General features: G+C 45.4%; 1 protein-coding gene across 2 annotated transcripts in view; it reads right to left on the bottom strand.

Moving 5' to 3' along the window:
• LOC135826021 (myosin-15-like) overlaps positions 1–22,137 on the bottom strand; it is a 226,453-nt gene extending 204,316 nt beyond the window's left edge. For both annotated transcript variants that reach the window (XM_065338653.1, XM_065338656.1), the window contains exons 1-11: positions 21,794–22,137; positions 19,248–19,430; positions 18,487–18,636; positions 16,785–16,849; positions 15,963–16,013; positions 15,220–15,282; positions 12,962–13,024; positions 12,604–12,657; positions 3,193–3,246; positions 2,887–2,949; positions 1,830–1,892 (exon numbers count right to left, since the gene is read on the bottom strand). In XM_065338653.1, the coding sequence (XP_065194725.1) occupies positions 1,830–1,892; positions 2,887–2,949; positions 3,193–3,246; positions 12,604–12,657; positions 12,962–13,024; positions 15,220–15,282; positions 15,963–16,013; positions 16,785–16,849; positions 18,487–18,636; positions 19,248–19,430; positions 21,794–21,926 (942 nt within the window). In that variant the 5' untranslated portion in view covers positions 21,927–22,137. The remainder of the gene's footprint in view (positions 1–1,829; positions 1,893–2,886; positions 2,950–3,192; positions 3,247–12,603; positions 12,658–12,961; positions 13,025–15,219; positions 15,283–15,962; positions 16,014–16,784; positions 16,850–18,486; positions 18,637–19,247; positions 19,431–21,793) is intronic.
• Positions 22,138–25,380: the final 3,243 nt, after the last annotated feature.

Below are 25,380 nucleotides of genomic sequence, written 5' to 3'. Positions count from 1 at the left end.
TCTCAAGAATCGAGGTGCTAGCCCAGCCTGTATATGCATCACTGGCGAGACCATATCTTCCAACATGTACTGTGATGGTGTGATCTCCAGCTGCAATGTTAGCTCCACTGCTGTACGTCGACTCACAGATACCAGTCAGTACGGCAGGGACAAATGTGCTGTCGTCACTGCTCTGGTACATGACTATATCTATCTTGGTAGGTCTGGCACACTCCCTGTTGTCGATCTTGAAGTACCAACGCGCACCTGTGTTTGTTCCCCGTGTGCGTATATTACCAGAATAGGATAACTTCAGTACAGTGTTGGTATGCTTCTTTCTGAACGTCACTGAAGCAATCTGTCCTTCATCCGGCTCATAGTTGATACTGTGGCGACTCTGATACTTGTATCCAAGAGTTCGAAGATTACAGCCTGTGCCCAGATACTGACATGCACCAAAAAGCACAAAAGGGCAAAATTAGCGGACACATCAATTTCACCAAAACTCACTAACTTATGACTCATCGGATGTTCTACATGTAAATCACTATGGTCAGAGTGGGTCACATAGAAGTCATTCATGATTATTTTATTGACTTCTGACGTCATCATGTTCAAGCCCTATTCACCACCTGGCATGACAAGCTTATGCAACAGAGCTGGGGTCAAATCTCTTCTCTCTATTTTACCAACATACTACTCGGAACAAATGATACATAACTTTTTTAAGACGACATCCTGAGACAAGCATTGACAACAGGTCGCCCTCTCCCTCTCTTATTTCTTATAGTACTACACATCCTTCGGGCATTCACGATGGGACCATGATGAAGATACTAACATATCTCGGAGTCGGAGTGACCAATCGGACTGGAACAGAACACGCACATCATTACTGAAGGATCTGACTGTACGGCGAACATCACTCGCCAAGCGATCATTGACAAATGGCAGTTTGATGGAACAACATTTTCGGCGATTCTCAAAGTAACCCTCCAAAATCGGGGAAAAGCTTACCGATTTGGGGAAAGCGTAATCCTCACGCATGTTTTCTCTCACAAACCACTTACCCGCAAACTTGACTTGACAGCATTTAGTTCTTGTCTTAGGTTGGCAGAATTTCTGTCTGAGCTCTGTTGAAGAATAGCCGTCCAAAGACCAATACAACACACAACAATCATCAGATACACGAAACATAGATCATCATGCTTTGCTATGAGTCTAATTACACAAGTTGATCATATTCAATAATTGAGCCAGACATCGGCAGTAAAACGGGCACGTGTCACTTCAGTCATTGAGAACAATCAGCATCCCATATACAGTACTCGAAGTATTACAAAGGCAGTACTTAAAGAATTACATGTATATGGTTATCAGCATCAGAATTCTGGCACTTCGAACAGCAAGCTAGAGGTTACTCTGCTGATTATTTAACTGAATCTTTTTATCTGTTCCTTAACTTTCCTCAAACTTGGTTTGAAGCTGGCCCAAAGTGTGTTGCAGTCTCGCAGCTCTTGTATTTGAGCTCTGAAATGAACAAAGTCGATAGGTTACGACACAATCATTATACGATTAGAGTTTGTTGCGGCTATTAGATTCCCTGACAAAGGGGGAGAGGTGTGTTCAAACCAGAACTAACAATAATTCTTCGGCACATTTAAAAGATAGCTTGAAAAGTGCATTGCTAGGCCCCTGGGGCTGCCATGACAACCAATTCCTATGTGCACATTCGGAATTTCTCTCTCTTTCCTCAAACCAGAGCAAGGGTATATCATTGCTGTATATGCATGGCATTCCCCTAACCCCTCCCCTCCCTCCCCTCGCAGCCTGTTCCTCAACTGACTTACCTCCAACTTAGTTTGCTGCTGGCCCATTGCTTGCTCAAGACGTGCAGCTCTCCCGTCAGAATTCTACATAGAGAGAAACGGGAGAGTAGTCGACTCCCCAAACAGTTTGCAACTCTGGCAAGCGGGCCTTTTGAGCCAGGTACACCGTCACGCATACCTTGTTCAAAAGACCCATGGTCGGACGAGATGCCCAGGCCTCACCACCACTGCAGTTTCTGTGCTGGCTTCTCTATACATACACAATGTACACTGTACATTGTGCATATTCATATGTGTGAAGGTTTGTGGTTTTCAATAACAAATAAATATCAATGAACAAAAAGCCCCGCTTGCAAGAGATGTTGTAGGTACACGTCTATTCCATTGAAAAAACCTTCAATCACTACCAATCGGACAATTCTATCAAACGTTGAATGGTGTTTGGTGCCGAAAGGCAGTCATGACCTGTTTCCAGTATAGCCTTGCAGTCCACACCCACTTTAGGCTTGGCCGAGTCTGCAGGGCAACGCGCTAGCAAAGTTGTCTTTATGGTCTTTTAGCGTTATAGATGTTTATGCTTGTGACTTATTCTGTTGTCTACATCTAGATTCTTAGCGATCTTCTTTGCCTCACTGTTGTCTTCACCGAGCACATGCTCTGGTGCCATTCTATGGTTTGTTGTCGGTAGGAGTATGGAAAGATTTCAATCAAAACTGAAGAACTTGAGTGACTGGAGCCAAGATAGGTCAGGTCACACCTACTGGGGATCAAAAGTAGGGAGGGAGGGCCTCTCGGTTACTGGTCGACAGGTTCTATCACTAAGATAGGCACTATACAATCTCTGGATGTGTCCAATATCAGGTACTCAGTACTGTATTCTTCAAGCTGTAAATACTGGCTATGTTTTCACATATGTACTACACCTCTGCATACATTGTACTGCAGAGTATGTGCCCATGTTCTGATGAGGGTATGGCAGGTCGTGTACTTTTAGAAGAAGTTCAGCGGTTGCTAAGAGACATGATTCACGTGATACAATATATTCCCCAGGCACTGTTTTCTCTCACAAACCACATACCCGCAAACTTGACTTGACAGCATTTAGGTCTTGTCTTAGGTTGGCAGAGTTTCTCTCTGAGCTCTGTTGAAGAATAGCAGCACAAAGACCAATACAACACACAACAATCATCAGATACACGAAACATAGATCATCATGCTACGCTATGCGCCTCATCAGACAACGGTTGATCATATCAAATTTTACTGAGCCCCAATTTTCTTATCAAATTTTGCTGAGCCAGACAACAGACATTGGCAGTAAAACAGGTATGCCATTTCAATATAATACTATCTCTAAGCATGTTTTCTCTCACAAACCGCATACCCGCAAACTTGACTTGACAGTACTTAGGTCTTGTCTTAGGGTTCTCTCTGAGCTCTGTTGAAGAATAGCAGAACATAGACCAATACAAAACACAACAATCATGAAACATAAATCATGAATAATCTACGTGGAGATAAAAGTTTAATAATAGCTATGAAAAGTATGAATGCCGCAGACATCACCACGCAACATGACAATTTGTTCAAGGTTTGGTTTTGTGTGTTTCCAAAATCGATTTTTAAGCTCCGATCATCAGTGGAAATACGGAACTAACGTGATGAAGGGAAAAACAAAGGTTAAAAATCCAAAGAAGTGTGACACATGACGCGTAAGTATTACAAAAAGTGAGAACTAAGATAAAGAGTAAGTGTGACAAATGGGCATGAACAGTGCAGAAACAACTCATGAACATGGGGTGCAAACTCACGAAAATAACCTAAGTGCTACAACATGTTTTTTTTGCTTACACAAATCCCTCTACCACCGACACAGCCAGAGCAAATCGAACACACGGTGCAGAGGAAGAGTGGTGGATCACTAAGCCAACCGAATGTGCCTTCTCCACCGTTGCCCTTGCCGCCACTGGAGCCACCACCAGTGCCGTTGGTGGCTGGGGTTGGGGTGGAGTCGGCAACAACGACAGTACCGCCAATCACAGAAATTGATCCCATTTCTGTCACACAGTATCCGGCTGTGCGTACACCGCAGCACCCTCCGACGCTTGATCCGTGGGTCCAGAGACCACGGAGGTCGGCTGCCAATTATTCAATCGAAATATATGCTAGGAATGGCCAAGGCCCACGCGGAGCATCGAAGGAGAACAGAAACCAGAAGCAAAACGGAACACAATCTCGAGACGTAGATGGTCTAAGGACAGTGGCACGAGACAGACGTAGGAAGGAGAACACGGATGGTATCAGACGACGGACTGGTGTTAGGCCTTGACGGATTATGCTAGCATAATTTTTCGCATAATTCCTACCAAAATCGAATAATCGCATAATTCGAGGCAAATTGCATACGAATCGCATAAATTTTAATATAGCTAAGGCCGCAGACATCACGCAACTACTTCCTCCGCGTCATTAAAATTGTCGCTTCCCAGAGCGATTCTTTGAATTTATTTTTTCCACTCGAAGGGCAAATATATCAGCTAGAAATTGAGGCAGAGCATTGTCGACGGACCAAGCTTTAGTTTGTGGCCTCCTGCTTCGCTTCACTTGCAGCAAAGGTCGACGTCTTCATCAGAGTTTGAGGCAGGCCCTTCAGCACTCAACACGCTGAACAAGACGCGCGTTCAAATTCAGGTAAAGAAACTTCGTTTTCAAGCAATCCATGCCTCCAGGTGGCAGATGATGAAGGCAAGCTAGCATTTTTCAAGTACACTGTAACGACCTTCCAGCGGGAAAGGGTAAGCAGTTCGGCACCTTCTTTCCTTGGCAAGCGTGTTGCTGATTTTGTTGGTGTTTTCAGACCTGCTACATTCGCAGCAACATGCGCCACAAGTATCCCATTTGAGGAATTTGAGAACACTTTGTTCTTGCTACCGTCAACTTCAGCATTTCGTATTTAGGAGAGATACCAGGATTCTTATATCCGAGCTTGCAGTCTTGATAAATCCCCAAGGAGCGATATGGGACGGCATGAACTCCAGAAAAATGATATTGCGCTCTGGGGCGGAATAGTGCGGAGCGCGATGAATTTTCTTCATGCGGAAGAGAGCTCCGACAAAGTCCGAGACCACCACGGCTTCAGTAACAAGTAGACATTGCGCAGGAAGGGTCGCACCAATGTTCGAACACAGAAAACAGCGATTCCGACAGTCTGACTATAAAGACGAGCCAAGTCACAAACATTGCGATGTGCGAAGCGACAATTTTAATGACGCGGAGGAAGTACGTTACTTGTTTGACATGTATTTACTGTGTATTTTATAACAAAAATATTATTGAAAACCCATAATCGATTTTCTTGTCCCTATCATCAGTGGGAATATACGGAACTAAGGATACAACCAAAGAAACTGAAGTTAAGTACTGTAAGAGAGCATGTCTGAGAATACCAAAGTATGTGTGCAAGTGGATCTCTCCGATTTCGCTCAAAATTTGCAGGTAGGTTCCCTTTGGGGTGTGGATCGATTATGCAAAGCCCTTGAAAAAGTTTCTGAAAGGAACCTTGAAATTTGCATACCCCTCAAAAATGGCCGAAATATCACATTATTTATGGGTCTAGAAACGAGTCACGCCACAGCGTATGCGAACAAGCTATGAACAAAACTCCATCAAGCCAACATTGCCTCACCTTAGAAGAGTTCCTGGAGCAGTTTCGCTTAGCCACGCCAGCATCCCAGAAGACGAGGTCCATCACCCCCTGACGCCACAAATGATCGTCTTGAAAATAGCCAATTTACAAGCGCTGGCAAAACAGCCAGCTACGTCCTCAATTGGCCAGAACTATACACCGGCAGATAGTAGAACACCTCTTCTAGCGCTGAGGACATGTCCCCCATCTTCCTTTTGGGGTTTTCTTGAAATAAACTTTTTTGAATTTTTCCACTCGACCACGCTGAAATACGGCCAAAGTCATACCTGCGCAGGAAAGCTCGCTACTCCGCGACGTCTCCTCAGCAATTTCTACTCCAACACTACTCCCAAGGCCGCAGAACAAAGTGTAGTGTTGACTCTGACAAGGAAAAGCAGCGGTGATCACTTGTCACTCCAAACGACAAGCTTCTCCTTGCGCCACCAGTAATTTTTTGTGCGACTGTTGATGCAAAAGTGACTGAAGGCCTGAGCGCAGTTTTTGAATTTTATTGCAAGATGCACGGTGAGATCGCGTGCTCTGTGACGTACGATGACGCTTCCTGCATCACGTTACGCGGCCATCGATCGCGAATGTGCCTGGAACGCTACTCGGAACAGACCATGATGGCAGAGGTAAGATGAGCTTCATTTCCTGCTTGAACTGCTGAGGACCCCCACAAACTGCCCTAGGAGTGTTGCAATGGCAGCAAGCCGTTGGAATATGCCCCGTACAGCATAGAGAGTTATTCGTCTTTCACACTTACCTCCTGCAATCCCGAACATAGTCCAACAGTAAACTAAAAGTCCCTTGTTTTCATGTCGATGCTCGGCAAAAGCGACTAGCTCGGTCCCTTTGTGTTGACTGGCGCATGGCACGCGAGCAGCACTGGCTGCACGCACTTGTCGCGTGAACTGCATGAGAGATTTCTTACGTCATAAAGAATGTGATTTCATCATCATTTCACTGGTCTTCGACCTACATGGTCAGGGAAAGTCCCGGTTCGTAGGCCTACAACACGGTCAGCGTGTTCTTGAGCGCCGTAACAACACAAGTGTGATCACTTCCAGACCAACGGTCGTTCAAGGCGAGTAACAAGCGCACTTGACAAAGGTGACTCTGAAATCTCGTGAGCCGTGGGCCACGCGACTTGGCATTCTTGCGTCACAAGGCACGTGATTTCACCGTGCATCTTGCAATAAAATTCAAAAACTGCGCTCAGGCCTTCAGTCACTTTTGCAGCAACAGTCGCACGCGGAAGCGAAGGCTAGTTTGTGTGTTTCTGAACATTCAAGCGATGCCAACGCGAATCCCGCGAATTATTATTATTATTATAGTCGCACAAAAAATTATTGGTGGCGCAAGGAGAAGCTTGTCGTTTGGAGTGACAAGTGATCACCGCTGCTTTTCCTTGTCAGAGTCAGCACTACACGTTGTTCTGCGGCCTTGGGAGTAGTGTTGGAGTAGAAATTGCTGAGGAGACGTCGCGGAGTGGCGAGCTTTCCTGCGCAGGTATGACTTTGGCCGTATTTCAGCATGGTCGAGTGGAAAAATTCAAAAAAGTTTATTTCAAGAAAACCCCAAAAGGAAGATGGGGGACATGTCCTCAGCGCTAGAAGAGGTGTTCTACTATCTGCCGGTGTATAGTTCTGGCCAATTGAGGACGTAGCTGGCTGTTTTGCCAGCGCTTGTAAATTGGCTATTTTCAAGACGATCATTTGTGGCGTCAGGGGGTGATGGACCTCGTCTTCTGGGATGCTGGCGTGGCTAAGCGGTACTGCTCCAGGAACTCTTCTAAGGTGAGGCAATGTTGGCTTGATGGAGTTTTGTTCATAGCTTGTTCGTATACGCTGTGGCGTGACTCGTTTCTAGACCCATAAATAATGTGATATTTCGGCCATTTTTGAGGGGTATGCAAATTTTAAGGTTCCCTTCAGAAACTTTTTCAAGGGCTTTGCATAATCGATCCACACCCCAAAGGGAACCTACCTGCAAATTTTGAGCGAAATCGGAGAGATCCACTTGCACACATACTTTGGTATTCTCAGACATGCTCTCGTAAATAGAAAGTTGTTAGAAATAACAACAAGATACAAGTGCAATAAAACCACTAGAGGAAACGCAAAAAGGTAACAAGATTACGTAACCAAAGGCGAGAAGGCACTAAACGAAGTGTCGACCTACGAATACAACTTCAGTGAAACAACGTGCTCCTTCTGCTTCCACGCAATCGCATAAATAATGGAATAATCCGCCTGTTCGCACCAAATTCCACAGAGTTGTACATGTTCTACAACTACAAGTAGATACACCCGGAAGTCGTAGGTTTACGACTCCCTTGATAACATGTCCAGTCCATTACAATCAGTGATGGTCGTAGCTACAATTGTAGGTCGTGCGGTGCGTTGACCCCGTTGAACTTTTGCTACTACATGTACAGTACAACGCCCTATAAAAAAATCCCCTGTTATTTTGCAAAGAACCATCATATACATTAGCAGCATATGTGAGCATAATGCGGCATAATATGATAACTTTTAGCATAAAAATAGCATAATTCTGCAATTTTTTCAGGAATGCGAAAAGCATAATTTCACGAAAATATTAGCATAATCCGTCAAGGCCTAACTGGTGGTGAATATGAGTTGGGTGATGATGCGGCGGATGACGAAGATACAGATGACGACGAGGCGGGTGATGACGAGGCGGGTGATGACGAGGCGGCGGATGATGACGAGGCGGCGGATGATGACTAGGCGGATGACGACGAGGCGGATGACGATGAGACGGCTGGTGGTGATGGTGATAAAACGGACGAGGAGGAGTCAGGTGGCTGGGAAGGTGATGGAGCTGATGAGGGTGAAATTCGTAAGAAGTCAGCTGTGTACTTGCATTTGTTATCTCGTCCCGATTGTTTGAGTGTGTATTATTATTATTATTATTATTATTATGAAATGACCCAAAGGCAATGTGCCTATCGAGGGGTTCATTTGATTGAAAGAACAGTAGATGTAGATGTATGTACAAAGAGAAGTAGGGATTGATGAGGAGAGAAATGGGGAAAATCAACTGCAAGGTGGCGGAATTCCGTTGATTGCATAAGCATAGTCAGCTGTAAATTTCCTGAGGGCAGCTTTGAACTTATAGAGCGAGGCTTCCGATGTTAGACTGGGGGGTAAACAGTTCCATAGAATAGCAGTTCGGAACATGAAGAGAGACTTAGACAATGATTTAAATTTGGGAAGAATGATTTTATTTGGTCGTCGCTCACTATTCGTAATCTTGAAATGGAAATCAGCAAGGTAATCACGATGATGGAAAACATATCTGTGAAAAGTAGTGAGACTGATGATTTGACGACGATAGGCTAGTGACTCTAGGGAGCATTTAGAATTTAAGACAGATTTGGAAGAAGTGTAATCAAATGCAATTTTTTTCTTTTTCAGTAGAGCTCTAGCAAACCTTGCCTGTAATTGATCAAGAGTGGTCATGGGTTTCTTATTAGATCCAAACGACCACACCGTACAGCTATATTCGATCACAGGTCTTACGAACCCTTTGTACAGTATGATCATTGCCGAAGGCGTAAGTTGCTGGGACATAATTGACAGTAGGTGCACTCGATATCTGAACTTCGAAGTTATTGAGGCGACATGTTTGCGGAAATCCAGGTTGTCGGTCAAGGTGATGCCAAGATGTTGCAGTTCAGAAACCAACGTTAATGGCTCATTGTACATTTGGTATTGGATTCCTGCAGTAGGTGTATCATTGATAGCTCTATGGCACAGCACGGATGTCTTGCTTGCTGAGAATTCACCTCCATTGTTCCTGCCCCATGTTTGACATGCATCGAGATCAGACTGCATGTTCGCTCTACTGGCGAGGGTGTCTTCAGGTTTGTAAGCCAGTAGGAGGGTGACATCATCTGCAAATAGATATTGCGTGCAATGTTGCATAGCGTTGGGCAGGTCATTTATATAGAGTAGGAATAGGAGTGGTGAAAGGTGGGAACCTTGAGGCACTCCGCAGTTGATGCTCCGCTTCTTCGATTTAGTGCTATGTACCTTCACTTCAATTTGTCGATCCCCTAAGAAGCTCTTCAGCCATTTTACTGACGAAGCTGTAGCAATCTTACCGAATTTCTTTAGGAGTATAGAGTGGTCGACCCGGTCGAAAGCTTTCCTGAAATCTAGAGATATCAGGTCAAAATTAGTGCCATTATCAATATTTACAGCCATTGATTGGGTTAGCAAGATAAGTTGGTCCGTTACAGACTTGTTGCGTACATATGCGAATTGACCTTTACAAATTACACCCTGGGTCATCAAGTATCGAAGTAGACGTTCCGAGAGAATCTTTTCCATTAGTTTCGCTATGCATGGGAGAAGGGATATAGGTCTGTAATTGGTAGGCTCTTTGGCGCAACCTCTATTCTTGTACACCGGTATTACAGTGGATGATTTCCAGGAGGACGGGAACACACCATCATCAAGGCTGTAGTTGAACAATACTGATAGTGATTGGGAAAGGATATCTGCGAATTGCTTTAGTATACGGTTTGTCAGGTTGATGTCTGATGATGATTTATGTTGTTGCAGCCTCTTTGCTGCATCGAAGACTTCAACAGGGCGTATGTTTCCGAATCCAAATTTGTTTCCATCGACGTCGGCTTCATTGATTGTTATACTAGTTGCTACAGTATTCGGCGGCGTTGGCTGAGTGGTGCATTGGCGGGCAAAGAAGGTACACAGCGTTTCGGCCTTCGCTTGATCTGTTTTGTGAATTTCATTGCCGTTCTGCAGGTCTGGAATTGCCTTTTTATTTGTTTGGTCAATATTGCATATTGCTTTGGCACGTTTCCACCACGCATAGCCACCCTTTCTTTCCTTGCCAAGCATTGTGTATCCGAGCGTTGACAAGTATGTGTCCTTGGCGGCTCTTAATGACCGGTGGTACAGGTTGCGCGAGAGTTTGTATGCAGCTCGTAAGGAATCGTTGAGTGGCTCCTTTCGGTGGAGCACATAGAGGCGGTTAGTTCGCTGACGTTGCGTCTTAAGTTTTTTTGTGAACCATGGTTGGTTCGACTGGGTGTTTTTCCGGCGTGTGATGGTCGTTGCTGCCTGAATTGCCTGGTCCAGCAGTGCAGAGTAGGCCATGCATCTGAAACTGATGTGCACGTTGGTGCCCTGCATGCATTCGGTCAATGGTAGTGTGCTCAGTTTCTGCCTGAGGAGGTGCATGTCAACCTTTCTGGAGACTGCGGCTGCGTTGACAGTACTTCTAGAGTGGCGTTTCTCTGGTGGAGAATATGCGCAAAATAGAGGACAGTGGTCTGCAATGGGCATGGATGTGTAACATGAAGTGACAAGATGGGGCATATTAGTTAAAATCAGGTCTAGGGACGGATTAGAATCTTTAGTTGGCCTCGTTCCATGGTTCTTGGAGACCATAGTGAAGCCATAGTCGTCAAAGGCGGACTGCATGTGTCTACCTGCAGTGTTCGTAGGGTCTGCGTTGTTCCACTCATTGTTCTTGGAGTTAAAGTCTCCCACGACAATTACTGGACGGTTGTCAACGAGGGGGTGAAGAGGACTGAATGAGTTGCAGAATGCAAGACTATCGTGTCTTGGAGGACGGTACATACAGGAAATGATTGTAGCTCCTGTTTCGACAGTTATCATCTCTGAATTGTTGCACTCTAGATCCCGGCGGCGCATAGCACAAAGGGAGGACGAAGAGAAGACTGCTACCCCACCACCACCCAAGTCGCTCCATGTAGTGCTGCACTGGGACCGGTCACGACGGAACAGGTCGTAACCCGGTATCTTAATGATCTCGTCTGGGATACACGAATTTAGCCACGTTTCCGTATGATGATTCCCACTTCTCTGTACTGTGTCGTGCCCGTTATGTCCAGCAGTTGAAGGTCCTTGAAGCTGTTTGTATTCGTACGCATAAGCCCGATTTGTGTAAGCAAAAAGAACATGTTGTAGCACTTAGGTTATTTTCGTGAGTTTGCACCCCGTGTTCATGCGTTGTTTCTGCACTGTTCATGCCCATTTGTCACACTTACTCTTTATCTTAGTTCTCACTTTTTGTAATACTAACGCGTCATGTGTCACACTTCTATGGATTTTTAACCTTTGTTTTTCCCTTGATCACGTTAGTTCCGTATTTCCACTGATGATCGGAGCTTAAAAATCGATTTTGGAAACACACAAAACCAAGCCTTGAACAAATTGTCATGTTGCGTGGTGATGTCTGCGGCATTCATACTTTTCATAGATAAATCATGAAGCTATGGGTAAAATTACACAGCTTGATCATATCCCATACCTGAGCCAGAAACTGGCAGTAAAACGGGCATATGTCGCTTTAGTTATTGAGAACCATCAGCATACCATAATACGGTATGCTGATGGTTCTCAATGATTATACGCCAAGGATTATTCCCGTAGCTATGCAAAAGACGTTACTTGAGTAACGTCTGGCGCTAGCCAGGGTCCACACAGCTTTTTAATTCGGCAATTGTTTGTTGTGTGGTCGGGCATGCCTGGCGCTATAGGGGTGACAGTGTTGAAGCTCTGAGCAGATGGCGACGGCTGGAATGCTTCACAGAGAGTAGAAGATATGAGAAGAGAGGTACCGCTGCCTCGAGAGTTGCCGTGCTTGCGAAAGGCTACACCGGCAACAAGAAACAATGGAGCAAATATCCCGTCGTTTGGAGACCCGCCGACTTCGTGAAAAATGCGTCGACAGCAAGAGACTGCTGAACAGGCATCCAGTCGGCAGGGGAAAAGATGTGATCATGACAGAACTGGTTCGGTATGCTGTGACTGCGGTCCGTTGGCATAGGGCCGTCATCTATGCAATCTATGCCGTTAGGCAAAATACGTTACTTTATCGGCTACATCATTGTATTGCAAAGACATTTCCGTCAGTTCGAATAACATTCATGATGAGCTAGGCAAAAAGCATAGCGTAGGGCCTGAGCTTTAAAGCTCTCTCGTAGTGGTTATCACAGTCAGAATTCTGTCACTTCGAACAGCAAGCTTGGCGTGACTTGCAGATTCTTAAAAAATGAATCTTTCTATCTGTCCCTTAACCTACCTCAAACTTGGTTTGAAGCTGGCCCAAAGTTTGTTGCACGCTTGCATTTGAGCTCTGAAATGAACAAAGTCGACAGATTGTTTGTGAATATTACAGCACATGAGAAAAGGGGAGGGATGTGTGCAAACTAGAACTAACCCATAACTTGTGTACATTGAGGTCAGGTAGCTTGAATATTGCATTGCTAGGCCCCTGGCTACCACGACAACCAATCCATATGTGCATGAATGTGATTTCTCATTCTCTTTACTGAAACTAGAGCACGGGTATATCATTGCTAACCACCATTTCACGTCAGGTATGACTTGCATTCCACTAACCCTCCTTTTCCTCGCAGACTGCTTGTCCACCGACTTACCTCAAACTCGGTGTGGAGCTGGTCCAATGCTTGCTCAAGACGTGCAGCTCTCCCGTCTGAGTTCTGCATTGAGACAAACGTAAGAGCGGTCAACACAAGAAATAAAGCTTTCAAGTTACAGCACTAGTTGACAATGGCGAGACATTTGATTTGATTATTGTATTATTACGAAGTAGTGGTTGCGACTTCGGCGATGATTTGTAAGAAAGGGTTTGCTCCCCACACTGGAGCTCGCGCTATTCCGCCGACTTTACTTGACACTTGACTGACTCACGACTGCCATCCAGAGTACACGAGAAGTCCATCGAACCTTCGACTCGGCAAACCTGCAAGAAAGCAGCACCACTCCTGCTCAATACACAGTGTTTCGGGGAATTCACCCCTCATCAGTTGAGCTTGAGTAGGCTGAGGAAGATTGTGCCTGAAGAGCACCACTTATATAGTGCTCTCCAGGCACAAACATCACCAGGGATACAAACTTACAGAGACGCTCCATTTCCAGCGCGACAAACACCTCGTGAACACCAGATAGCAGCGTGAAGTCGCAACCACTACTTCGTTCTGTTGTGCCCAGCGCGGGCTTGCGACTAGTTGGTTTGGAGGTAACAGCGCTGCGAATGACCGAGGGTCCTCAACGTCTGGTCTCACCGTCCAGGAGCGACACTGACTCACGCTGCTATCTGGTGTTCACGAGGTGTTTGTCGCGCTGGAAATGGAGCGTCTCTGTAAGTTTGTATCCCTGGTGATGTTTGTGCCTGGAGAGCACTATATAAGTGGTGCTCTTCAGGCACAATCTTCCTCAGCCTACTCAAGCTCAACTGATATGGGGTGAATTCCCCGAAACACTGTGTATTGAGCAGGGAGTGGTGCTTCCTTGCAGGCTTGCCGAGTCGAAGGTTCGATGGACTTCTCTTGTGCTCTGGATGGCAGTCGTGAGTCAGTCAGGCGTCAAGTAAAGTCGGCGGCATAGCACGAGCTCCAGTGTGGGGAGCAAACCCTTTCTTATTTTATTATTACCATTATTTTTCCACAATCACGATCACATAGTGCCAATAAGCATGTGATGCGGGCGATTTTAACCACCCATGGTGGGGACAACTGAGAAAAAGAAGGAGAAGAAAAAGAGAAAACAAAACAAAACAAAACAAAAGAAGCACTATAGGAACCTGGAGAGAGCAGTATGAAGATTAGGCTAGCAATGGAAAACAACGAATTCAATTCAATTCAACTTAGGCGCGTGCAGAATGGAAAAAATGCAGCGAAGGTGTCACGAGACTTTACCTCCTGCGGAAGCCGAGACCAATGAGAATAGGACTTGAACAGAGGGGATTTTAAAAGGATCGATGATCTGGCAAGTGGGAAATGGAGAGAACATCTAGTACGCGAGCTATTATTGAACCAGATTAAATGCGCAAGTGCATGAGGAGGAGCAAGTTGAAGCTTAATAATAAATTAAAAAAATAAATTTTACGGTTCGCGTGAGACTCGGCTGGAAGCCGAGTTTTCCGCATCCGCCGTGGGAACGCCACCACCCTCTAGGATCAAAGGCGCAGATGCAGCGCCTAAACGGTGGGAGGTGAGTAGATCAGACCCACCACCAAGTGGTCAAAGACCGAAATCCCATTAGCTGCATCCATGTTACCCTCGTGCCAGGCCACGAGTTCCCAATTAACTGTGGGTCGCAGCACGGCTGGAAAAATTCCTTCCGCTTCCAAGCAGGACTTGAACCTGGTACCCTCTGTTTCTCAATCATGGTCTTAGACCATCCCACTATGCCTGCCTGGCCTGCCTGAAGCTTAATACGGTGAATGAATTTGCATGCCGAGTGGGGAAAGCGTTCTGAGAGAGGGGAAGAGGAAGCCAAAATGTATAGCGTCTGAGAGGAGGTCAGAGGGGGCATGCGGAATATTAATCGAAGTAATTTACGGTGGGTGACTTCTAACCGATGCATAAGAGTGGAGGATAGACCGGAGGACCAAACGAGAGAGCAGTAATCAAACAAAGGAAGAACATAAGAGTGATAAATTTGTATTCGACAACATTGCCACCGTCACGTCATTCATCACCTGAAGGAAGAGTACCTGAAACCCGGGTGTCATGTACTCTTGGTTAGCAAAATCAGAAGAAAAAATTGACCACCGCCAAGACTCACACCAGGGACCCTTGCATTAGGCCAGCGATGGTACAGTCGTCACCGCAGACTACACTAACATTCGTTGTCTCTTTTCTCGAGTTTCCTATGATCAGTCAAAACTTACCTCGAGATTGGACTGCAGACGGTCCACGACTTGCTGAAGGAGTGAAACGTTCTTTTCAGAACCCTGCCAAAGAGAATGAAGCAAATTCGCGGGGAATTTTAATGACTATGTCCCTGAGGGATCGTTTTCTGCAAGTTAGTTTTCTGTATTCATTGCATGTTCAGCACTAAAAGCTGCATAAGGTATGTCTAAAAATCATAATAATAAATTCTCGGTTCGCGTGAGATTCGGCTGGAAGCAGAGTTTTCTGCATCCGCAGGAACGCCACCACCCTCTAGGATCAAGGCACAGATTCAGCTCCTCAAAGCATTGGGAGGTGAGGAGTTCAGACCCACCACAAAGTGGTCAAAGACCGGAAATCCCATTCACTGCATCCATGTACCCCTCGTGCCAGGCTCACAATTAACTGTGGCTCGCAGCACGGCTGGAAAATATCCTCCCGCTTCGAAATAGGACTTGAACCTGGTACTCTCTATTTCTCAATCATGCTCTTAGACCCCCCCCCCCCCTACTAGCATTCCTGCCTAATGCCTAATGTTAGGTATGTCTAAGCTGTAAAGTAAAGATCGCACATCTGAGCTACCACCGGTGGCGGCCAAAAGAAACAGATGCAGTGCCTAGCTGCAAACGTGAGGTGGTAAATCTCACAACCAAGAGCCAGGAAAGACTCGGGGCGAAGCGTCGCTGGCCGCATCCATGCCACCAAAGCACGTAGAGCTAATGGAACATTTTCAAACCATTACCTGGAGTAGCGTTGTAACATTTCTTAACTTCTTGGTCTTGATTCTTGATTTCTGCAGGCCAGCCAACAGAGGAAAAGATGGGAAGAAAATCACACGCAGACACTTAGGGTGAGATAACAAATGCCAAAACACAGCAGACGTCTGACGATCACCATCTCTATCCAACTCAACATCACCATCATCAGCAGCACCACCATCCATGTCATCCTACTATCCAATAACCCGTGTCAATCTTCAACAGTTACTCTTCCTCTGCTCCATCCTCCTCCTCGAGTTTTATGTTTGATCACATTGTTAACGCATACCTAATCATTGTATTTTTGCTTGGCTTGCCTTCACTTCAGTCACGATATATTCCACTAATGATAGTGACATGAAAATCGAGCCTGGAAAACATTTGACTTCGTTGATGCATGGTGATGCCGGCAGAGTTACTTCTATTTATTGCTTTAATAAAAGTGCTTTATGAGTACATTGCCTGAGAGACCTAGCATCACTTTCGGTTCTGATCTGATTTATACAGAGTTGTGGTAACAGCCAGGGTAGGTTCAGACTGTGTGGAGTGCTGAGCTGTCTGCATACAGGTAAGAGAAGCGGTCCGCTTGGATGTCACTTTGACTCATTTTTGGTTCAATAATGGCGTTAGCTCATTTATAACAAGGACCACAGAAAAACAGCAAGGCAACACAGAAAATTGTGTATGAAAGGTGTTAGATTTGCTGAGGTTTCCATAGCAACTTGTCTTGGTGTAAATGGCGTGGGGTGCAGAAACCCTGCTTTCATACTTCGAATTATGCACAGTAGGTCAGCTGTTCACCTCACCCGCTCAAGTGCTGACAGGTTATGCTCCAGCATCTCCACACGTTGACTCAACACTGTAATCGCACCTAGAAAATGTATTTGCATTCAAAAATGGAAACAAGAGCGTGAATAGGGCACCGTCTGGAAATCTGCCCCAATGCTCAAACACAAAAAGCCCTTGTATTTCCCGTCTAACGATCCTGGGCAAATCCTTAGGCATTGTGGACTTTAAAACCTTTTAGCAATAGGTTCATCTATAATTGGATAACCAGGATGATTTGAATTAACATGTACGTGCCATGGTTGACAATCGCCCATATGTCTACTTGAGTACATTATTGGCAATCTCAATGAAATACTAAAAGATATTGATATTCGAAAGTAGGACGGAGCCAGAAAATATTACAAAAAATGTATTATCTCAGACTAGCGCCGTGTTGACGGGCCAAAGGAAGGGTGTCGTCGAGATGATGGATAAGTGAGAGGTCACCGGGCCTGCAAGAACCCGGCCGGTATCTACTCATGCATCTACGCAAGAGTCACCACCAGCCAATTAGGACATGTATCAAAGTATTGAACGTTTTCGTTCCCTTCTTGTCAAAATACTACAGGGAATGATGGAAATAAGCTAAAAGACTACAACTATAAGGAAAAGAAGTTCAGATATATATCACTCAGAAATATATCTGATGACGACTACACCATAGCTCAGTGGTTAGAGCATCGCTAGCTACAAGCGAGGGTCCCTGGTTCGAGTCCTGGTGGTGACAGTCAATTTTTCCTTCAGACTTTTCCCGTTTGTCTCTTTCCCTAAAACTAGTGAAGATGTTATGACTTGGGCCTCCCCGCGTGCTAGAGTGTACGTGAAGTGTGTGGGTACAGTGAGGGCTGCGTCCCACCCGCCTGTGTGGATTCACAGGAAGTGTGAGTTACGAAGTCTGAAGAAAATGTTGAACAGTCTCTGCTGGGATGACGACTACACCATAGCTCAGTGGTTAGAGCATCGCTAGCTACAAGCGAGGGTCCCTGGTTCGAGTCCTGGTGGTGACAGTCAATTTTTTCTTCAGACTTTTCCCGTTTGGCTCTTTCCCTAAAACTAGTGAAGAAATATATCTCTTGATATTTCTCTCTCTTTCTTGTCACTACGTTTTTGTCACTTATTGGATTTGCATGCTGTTTTCTTGATTCTTCACATCTATTTTTTCGTGTCACTTCTACACATAATTGGAGTGATATATTTCTGAAATTCTTTTCCTTATAGTTGTAGTCTTTTAGCTTATTTCCATCATTCCCTGTAGTATTTTGACAAGAAGGGAACGAAAACGTACAATACTTTTACACATGTCCTAATTGGCTGGTGGTGACTCTTGCGTAGATGCATGCGTAGATAATACATTTTTGTGAGATAACGATATAAGAAAATTAAAATAGAATGTATAATATGGGATGGATGGGATGGATGGGATGAAGCTTGACATTAAATCAGAACGGAGCCAATTTCCAGACAATAGCTACTAGTAGCCTATTACATACCGTATTTCGCCATCTTTAAAGCCATGACAGTATGTTCGAATATGAAACCAGAATATGAAGCCAGGATTTGAACCCGCACTATCGCCCTGCATGCTTTCCCCCGATACACTTCGCATACATACTCATTCTTCCAAGTTGCTTCACGTTAAGATCTTGCATTTGAATAACCAGCAACTCACTAACCGCTCACCTTGCTCACAAAACTGTCCACTAAAACCACCTTTACAAACACAAGTGTACTCCTTGGACGCTGCTGTCAGGTCTTCCTCTGGAATAAGTAGGCATTGTCCTGAATGTTGGCACGGCGACGCTTGCTTGCAATCGGCATCACTGCGGTTATCTTCAAAAATATTAATGGAAGAAGTTGGAAAAAGGGCCACAGATGTGTATAAAAATTCAACGTGTGTCTCAGGAAATGAGTTTTCCCTGACATTGCACTTACAGTACATGTATAGAGACTCTTGTGCGAATGGCATCATTGTATATTCTTCATAATTATGTGCAAATGCATGCTTCAAGTAAACTGCCTTGCAGGGCGTCTCTAAAATCTGCCAATCTACTGCTGGAAAGCTAAATCCTGAAGATATTATTGAAAATAACAATACATGTGACATCATCACGGCCAACACCGAAAAATGGGCTAATCGCCTTATACGGCATTAGGCGTATGATGTTCCTTCCTTGAAGATTCCATCCCCATCATTCTTATTCTTCACAGAAATGATGCGTTTAGTAGAAGTCACTTTTCCAGCAGTTTAACATGAAGAAGCATGCGTGTGTTCCTAAATCTTTGTTGTTTCTACTTGTTAGACCCTTCGTAAACCAAGGTTAGATCATCATTATCTAAAGTGTAGGCTGGGTATTCTTCTGCCCAGTTACTGTGCTGGTTTGATGAATCAACACTGAGTCTGATGTATTGGTCAATGTCGATGTCATTACTCACGATCTTACCGAGACATCTAATGAGAAAAGTAAATTCTTGTTGGTGATCAGACAGAATCCACCTGAGAGTGTCCTTGTCAGATTCTGGAACGCCGTTCTTCTCATCCACAGAAAATCTCTTCAGTAATTTCTCCACTCTCTCCGTGCTGCTACTGATACCAGCTGCGTTCAGCCATTTTGTCATGCATGTCTCTATAGCAACCAGCACAAAGAGAAAGAGCAGGGCAGAGTCGCTTATCATGGGACTAGATATCGGCGTTCAGCCGCCATTTTCTCATGTCCATGTACATATACATAGGTTCTCTAGAATAACAGAGTAAAGGTTGACGAGAGGGATTCGTCAAACTATGCATCCCTGCTATTGTCATGACTAGCCCTTGGCGGATTATGTTCGGTAAATTGCTGAATTATGCTTTCCATGATGCCCAAATTATGCCAGTGATAAATATTATGCTACATTATGCTGGAATTATACCAATGATGGAGCTATACTGCACTCTGCACTCTTCAAGGTTGCACTTTGCAACGTTACAACGATTCTGACAAAATGACAGCACGGCTTATAAGGGGTAATATTCACCAGGTTATATCCTGTAACATGCCTAAAATGCCTGGAGCATTAATCTTCAGCCAGCATCTTTTAAAGGGTTATGCCGACCGTCTGGTCTCAGAAGTTCTGTTATGCCAGGGAATAATATTTAGACAAAATCCGAAGATTATGCCAGAAATTATGCCCGCATAATCGAGCAAGGGCTACTGAAGACTGCATAGCATGAATCCGGACAGCAAGGCTTTGCACGTGTGGAGAAGTGTTCTAACTACTGCATCAGGCTGTCGAATGCCTCAGTTATCCTTGTCAGATTTGCGCCTAGATTTGATCTCACTGCCCATACCCTGGTTCAGTTGATGGAGTGTTACTCGTTACTCATGCAAGTATCCATTGGTCCTTTCTCTCCATTCTAGCTCAGCAAATGGGGAAATAGTCTGGTATGTGTAGTGCAAGGACTACAAGTGTTTGGAAATTTATTCCAGCCACTTGTTTCTGATCATGGCTGTTGATATACAGCAGTGTTAGATGATTTTGCCATGTCCGCACAATGTGTGACAGTCCCGATACGGTAGAAAGAAAGTCTGAAATCAGTATCAAAATCAAAACTGAGTTCTGCCTTCTTCCTGACTGTAAGTAAGCTCTCCCTTCCTATCTACTTCTCTTTCCACCCTTCACCCCTTTCTCTATCCGTCCCCACCTCGCTGACAGTGAGCACTATGTGCGCTGGCAAAGAATTCTACTCTGCAATACTGGTTATTATTTGAAGTAAATCCTTTTCAGAATGCGCAGACTCCCCTGCAACCAATACATTAATTTCAATTTTAAAGATCGCTCAAACACACACATATACTGTCTCTGAACTGCAATTTTTAAAAAGAATAAAAAATTCTCCATTAATTTTTAGGCCCTGGGCAATAGATTTCCAATGGAAAAGGATACTACCCGCGAGTAAGGCTTCATTGATCTGGTGCGAGTTGTCTTCGCTAACACAATGACATTGATTGCTAGTCAGTCTGGTCAAGAGCGCAGTGTAGTCTGTAAAGTGGTGAAGTTCACTATGCTGCCTGCTCCCTTGACAACGGAGCGACGTATGTTGGCATATCAAAGGCTCACGGAAAGCTGGCCAATTTACGCAACCGATAATAGTGCAAATATTACAATCAGGCGAACTTCTAGTATTCCTTTTTGCCGTAGATTGACCAGGTAAAGCCTAGGTCACATTCGACGGGGCGCGACGGGACGCGACGTAAGGATCGACGGGAAGCGACGGGACAGTCGGAAGGCGTCCAATGTGAACACCAGGAACGGGAACGCAACCGTACTGCCATACGGATCGGGAAGCGACGGGAAGAGTTGGATCAGTTCAACTTTTCATACTGTAGACGGGCGTAGACGGGGACGCAAGCGTACAAAACAGCTGCATTTCGAGTGTGAACAGGAGACGGCGTTGTGCGCCGACTACTCCCGATTCGTAATTGGAAATTTGTAGCATTTCGAACACTGCGCTTCCCATGATAACTCGCAGAATGCCTAACACGACTTGAGTTGAATTTTTGCAAGATGAGGTCTGAAGTCACTTATGGTATTTAGGGATAGTTCAAGAGCGTGACAGACGAACTGTTTTATCATTTCCTGGAGCTATTATTTGAATGGCACACCTTTCGAAGCTACTTTTTTGGTGTTCATGAACAACTGGTATTGTGAACTTGATTCCGCTTCATTCAAGGAGAAATAATTGAAAAGAAGTCCCGAAAAATAAGAAAATAGGTCCAAAAGTCAACCTGTCACGGACCGTGCCTTATGACTGGCGTCATTCGCTGTTGAACGACGCAACGACTGCAGCATGTCGTGTCGTACGAATCGTACCAGATTTTACAGCTCCTCACCCCAGCCTTCCCGACAAGCCCTTACGTCCCGTACCGTCAGCGTTCCGTCGAATGTGAACTAGGCTTAACCTCCGTTATAAAGCATTAACAATTATTGACATGAATGAATGACTTCTTACCGTTTCTTGGTGTCACTGCTGGGATAGTAGCGGCGGGAGTACTCGGAATGAAAACCAACAGAGTAAACACCACCAGCAACAGCAACAGGGTAGCGGACATTGTCGGTTGCCGAGCTGTAGCAGCGAAGGCCATCGCGGATGCCTCTCTCAGGACTCGAAGGAACAGCGTCGGGCACTAGCAGTAGTAGCACACTTTCCCCGCCACACGGACAAAGAACCACTTGCTTGGCGGACATGCAAGAGAAGCTACTGGCACCTTGGGTAGCTGCAAGTAGTTAGTTTGCAAGGCAGAAGAACATGTCAAGCTTGTTTTCATCTTTACTAGTTTAGGCGGTACCGCAATCCAAGCCCACTGCAGCCTGCGGGAATCAAGAAGACTGCATTACTAATAATAATGCCAGTGCTTTCATGCTGGCAGCGTAGGTTGTCACCTTCGTCGCCACTTGTCAGTCTGGCGAGGCCCTTACAGCAGCACATTGTACATTTTACATCATGTAGATCTACACGGTACATGTACCAACATTCGGGCACAATCATGATAATAATATTATTATCATCAAACGTTCGTAACTACATGTGCGTGTAGTTACTTGGTATCATACCTAGTTTACGACAGTACTTTGCGCCCTTGGACATTCTCGTCTTCTTTTCCTAGGTTCGCGCTAATTTTGGCATGACAGACGCGTGATTCGGACTGACAACCTGAATCTCGTGCTCGTTCGTCACTGGTCTGTCTGTCCTTCGTGCCTCTTTCTTGTTGGGAGTCTTGGCACCTCCAATGCCTCGAACAATGCTACCTGTCTTTCTGATGTGCTGTGTGTCCGTGCTGACAACCTGAATCTCGTGCTCGTTCGTCACTGGTCTGTCTGTCAGTCTTACCGCTTGGGGCCTCCACCAACAGTGCTACCCTTCTTGTTGCCTGTGATGTATGTCCGTGTTGCAATACAAGTATGTACACATGTATGTATGTACATAGCAGACTCAGCGGAGGACGTTCAGGTTCAGGTTGGTTGTAACTCTGAGTTTCATGCCGCTAGGCAATCATCAGACAACTGATACTCTGGTCTACCCAACAGTATGCTTATAAACACATAGGGCAACAAGCATAAACAAATTTAGCGCTACATCTGGTGTGAGGTATGGGGAGAAAGCTGGCGCGGGCCAAGGCGCGACAGGGGAAGTGCCAGGATGGTGGCGGGCAATAGGCAGGTGTGAGCATGAAAGCACGGAAAGAGGCGAAGGGGAGGCAGTGTACAGCAGATGGGTGGAGGTGCCAGAAGGGTAGCGGGCAATGGGCCAGTGAGATCGCTACAAGTAGGGAGTCGTTTGGTGACGGGCAGGCGTGAGCAGAGTGGCATCGCCAACAACAGGCCAAGGGATTGTGTTATTAATAATAATGGGTGCTCAGGCAAAGTGCAGTACAGTACCTGGTCAGTTCATTTGATAGGTGTGAAATTTGCGAGGCGGAACTTATTCTCATGCCTGCATTTCGAGACCATCTCAGACCGCTTGTTGAGTAGGAGCTTCTTGGGTGTAGTCAGGATGTGGAATTTTTCCGCGGTACAAAGATTGCATTTTTTTTACTCACATCTGTATGATCGGCTCTTCTCCCGCACCTTCCATGTAATGGTCAACGGCTTTCCCTCGCTCTTCAGCTCCCATACGTGTTTTGCGAGCTCCGTGCTGTTTTTTGTATTTTTCATGACGCATGGAGGTCAGGTGGTTGGCGTGACGGGCTTTGAAAGGTGTCTCTGATAGGCCGATGTAAATCTTGCTGGTAGATTCTGCAGTGGCCTCATACACAATCTCCTTCGTCTGGCACTCTCCGCGCAGCGGGCAGGATTCCTTGATTCTACAGTTGCATGCCTTGGTTTGTTCTGGCTCTCGCAGGTTGCTCTTGTTGTGGCTGCTGATGACCGCTCCCATGTTGGGCATGGAACTGTAGCTCACTTTCAGAGTGTTACGGTTGAAAATCTTCCCGAGCTTGGATGTTTTCGGGAAGTGCCTGCAGACAAGGCTCAGGAACCTACCAGCGACGTTTGTGCTAACGTTTTTGGAGTAGGGAGGGTTGAACCATATGACCTTCCGGCTGCGGTTCTTCCTGCCCCTGTGCTCATATGCCTCGGGCTGAAAGCTCAGCACTTCGGTGTATCCACTGGCCTTTAATGCGGTCTGGTACACGGGGGCTGCATGGTTGAATGCCTCCGCGTCGCTCGATATAGCGGAAAGGCGCTTGTTGACAGCAGCAGGGATGTTGTTGGTGATCCCAGGCGGGTGGTTGGACTTCTTGCTGACGTAGAGTGGGTTGTCATTTGGCTTTCGGAAGGGTTGAAGTTTCCCTGTGTGTTCGCTTCGATGGTAATTTTTAGGTCGACGCGCTTGAAGATTTCCGTCAGCTTTTTTCTGAGGGTATGTATGTATATTTGTATTTGAATTCGCAAGTACACACGGGCTACAAGCCCCATTACTCTAGTACGTGGAAGCGAATGTGATAATGAGGTTAATTTTAAGATAAAGGGTGGAGCAAGGAGGCAATAGCAAGGCCTGAACCGACGGTATTGATTGCACTACAGTAGTATACGGAGACTACGGTAGCGTCACTGTTTAAAACAGTGTTCTAGTACTCACTACCTAATACCTAAATGATTAGAGATATTCGTGTACATGTATTGTAGACTACATGCTCGTGTGCACTGTCAGCATGACAGTAGCAAGAGTTCGTGTTTTGTCTGCATCTTGTTCTTCCCTGTTCTTGTGTTGAGTGTGCTGCCTCCCCTTCCCTCCCTCCTCCATCCTCCCTCCCTCCCCCTCTGGCCCCTCTCTCTCTCTCTCACTCACTTTTTGGGCCAATGGACTCTCGGTTGTTGGAATAGTGACTGCTTCAGTGCATTGTACTGATGTTCTGATTTCCAGAATGATGATTTATTATCCATCTCATACTTCTGCACAAAAGACCAAGACAGTGCAATTTGGCCCAGTGCACATCATCGATCCAATTCATTTCGCCAAGAGCTTACCACATTCATTCATCTTGGACACCCTGTAAGAAGACCTTAGGGTCTGTTGGGAATGCCCAAGTAAAATAATGAAATACAATGCAAGTGTAGTATCCCTGCCCGACCAATACGGAAGTAGTACGGAACTAATACGGAGCTTTGCCTGATGTATATTTAGTGTATCTCCGTATGTAAGCGTACGGCGTCTGCTGCATAAAAGCGGCTGCGCATTTCTGTTTTGATGAAGATTAGATTAGATAGCAACGAAAGCTAACTCGAAGAAGAGGTGGTCAACCTCTAGGTGAGCACCGATCTTGAATCTTATTTATTTTGCCGCTTCTTCTTTCACTAATAATTATAATTATCTCAGGTGTGTACCTGAGAGAAGTAGAATAAAACGAATTCTTGTTGATTTCACCGCGCCTACCACTCGGCTACCTGTTACATTGGTGGCAGCGGTGTAGTTTTAAATAAAACAACGTGATTCGACCCCAGACCCCCATGGCTCAACCCGCTGCAGCTCCGTGCGACGAATTAAGATAAGAATCATGTTTCTTGCCTTCCTGGGCTTGGCTCTGCTTATTAGCCTGC

This window comes from Sycon ciliatum, chromosome 10 (genome assembly GCF_964019385.1).
Source record: "Sycon ciliatum chromosome 10, ocSycCili1.1, whole genome shotgun sequence".
Taxonomy (NCBI): domain Eukaryota; kingdom Metazoa; phylum Porifera; class Calcarea; order Leucosolenida; family Sycettidae; genus Sycon; species Sycon ciliatum.
This window is presented reverse-complemented; position numbering and strand designations above follow the sequence as displayed.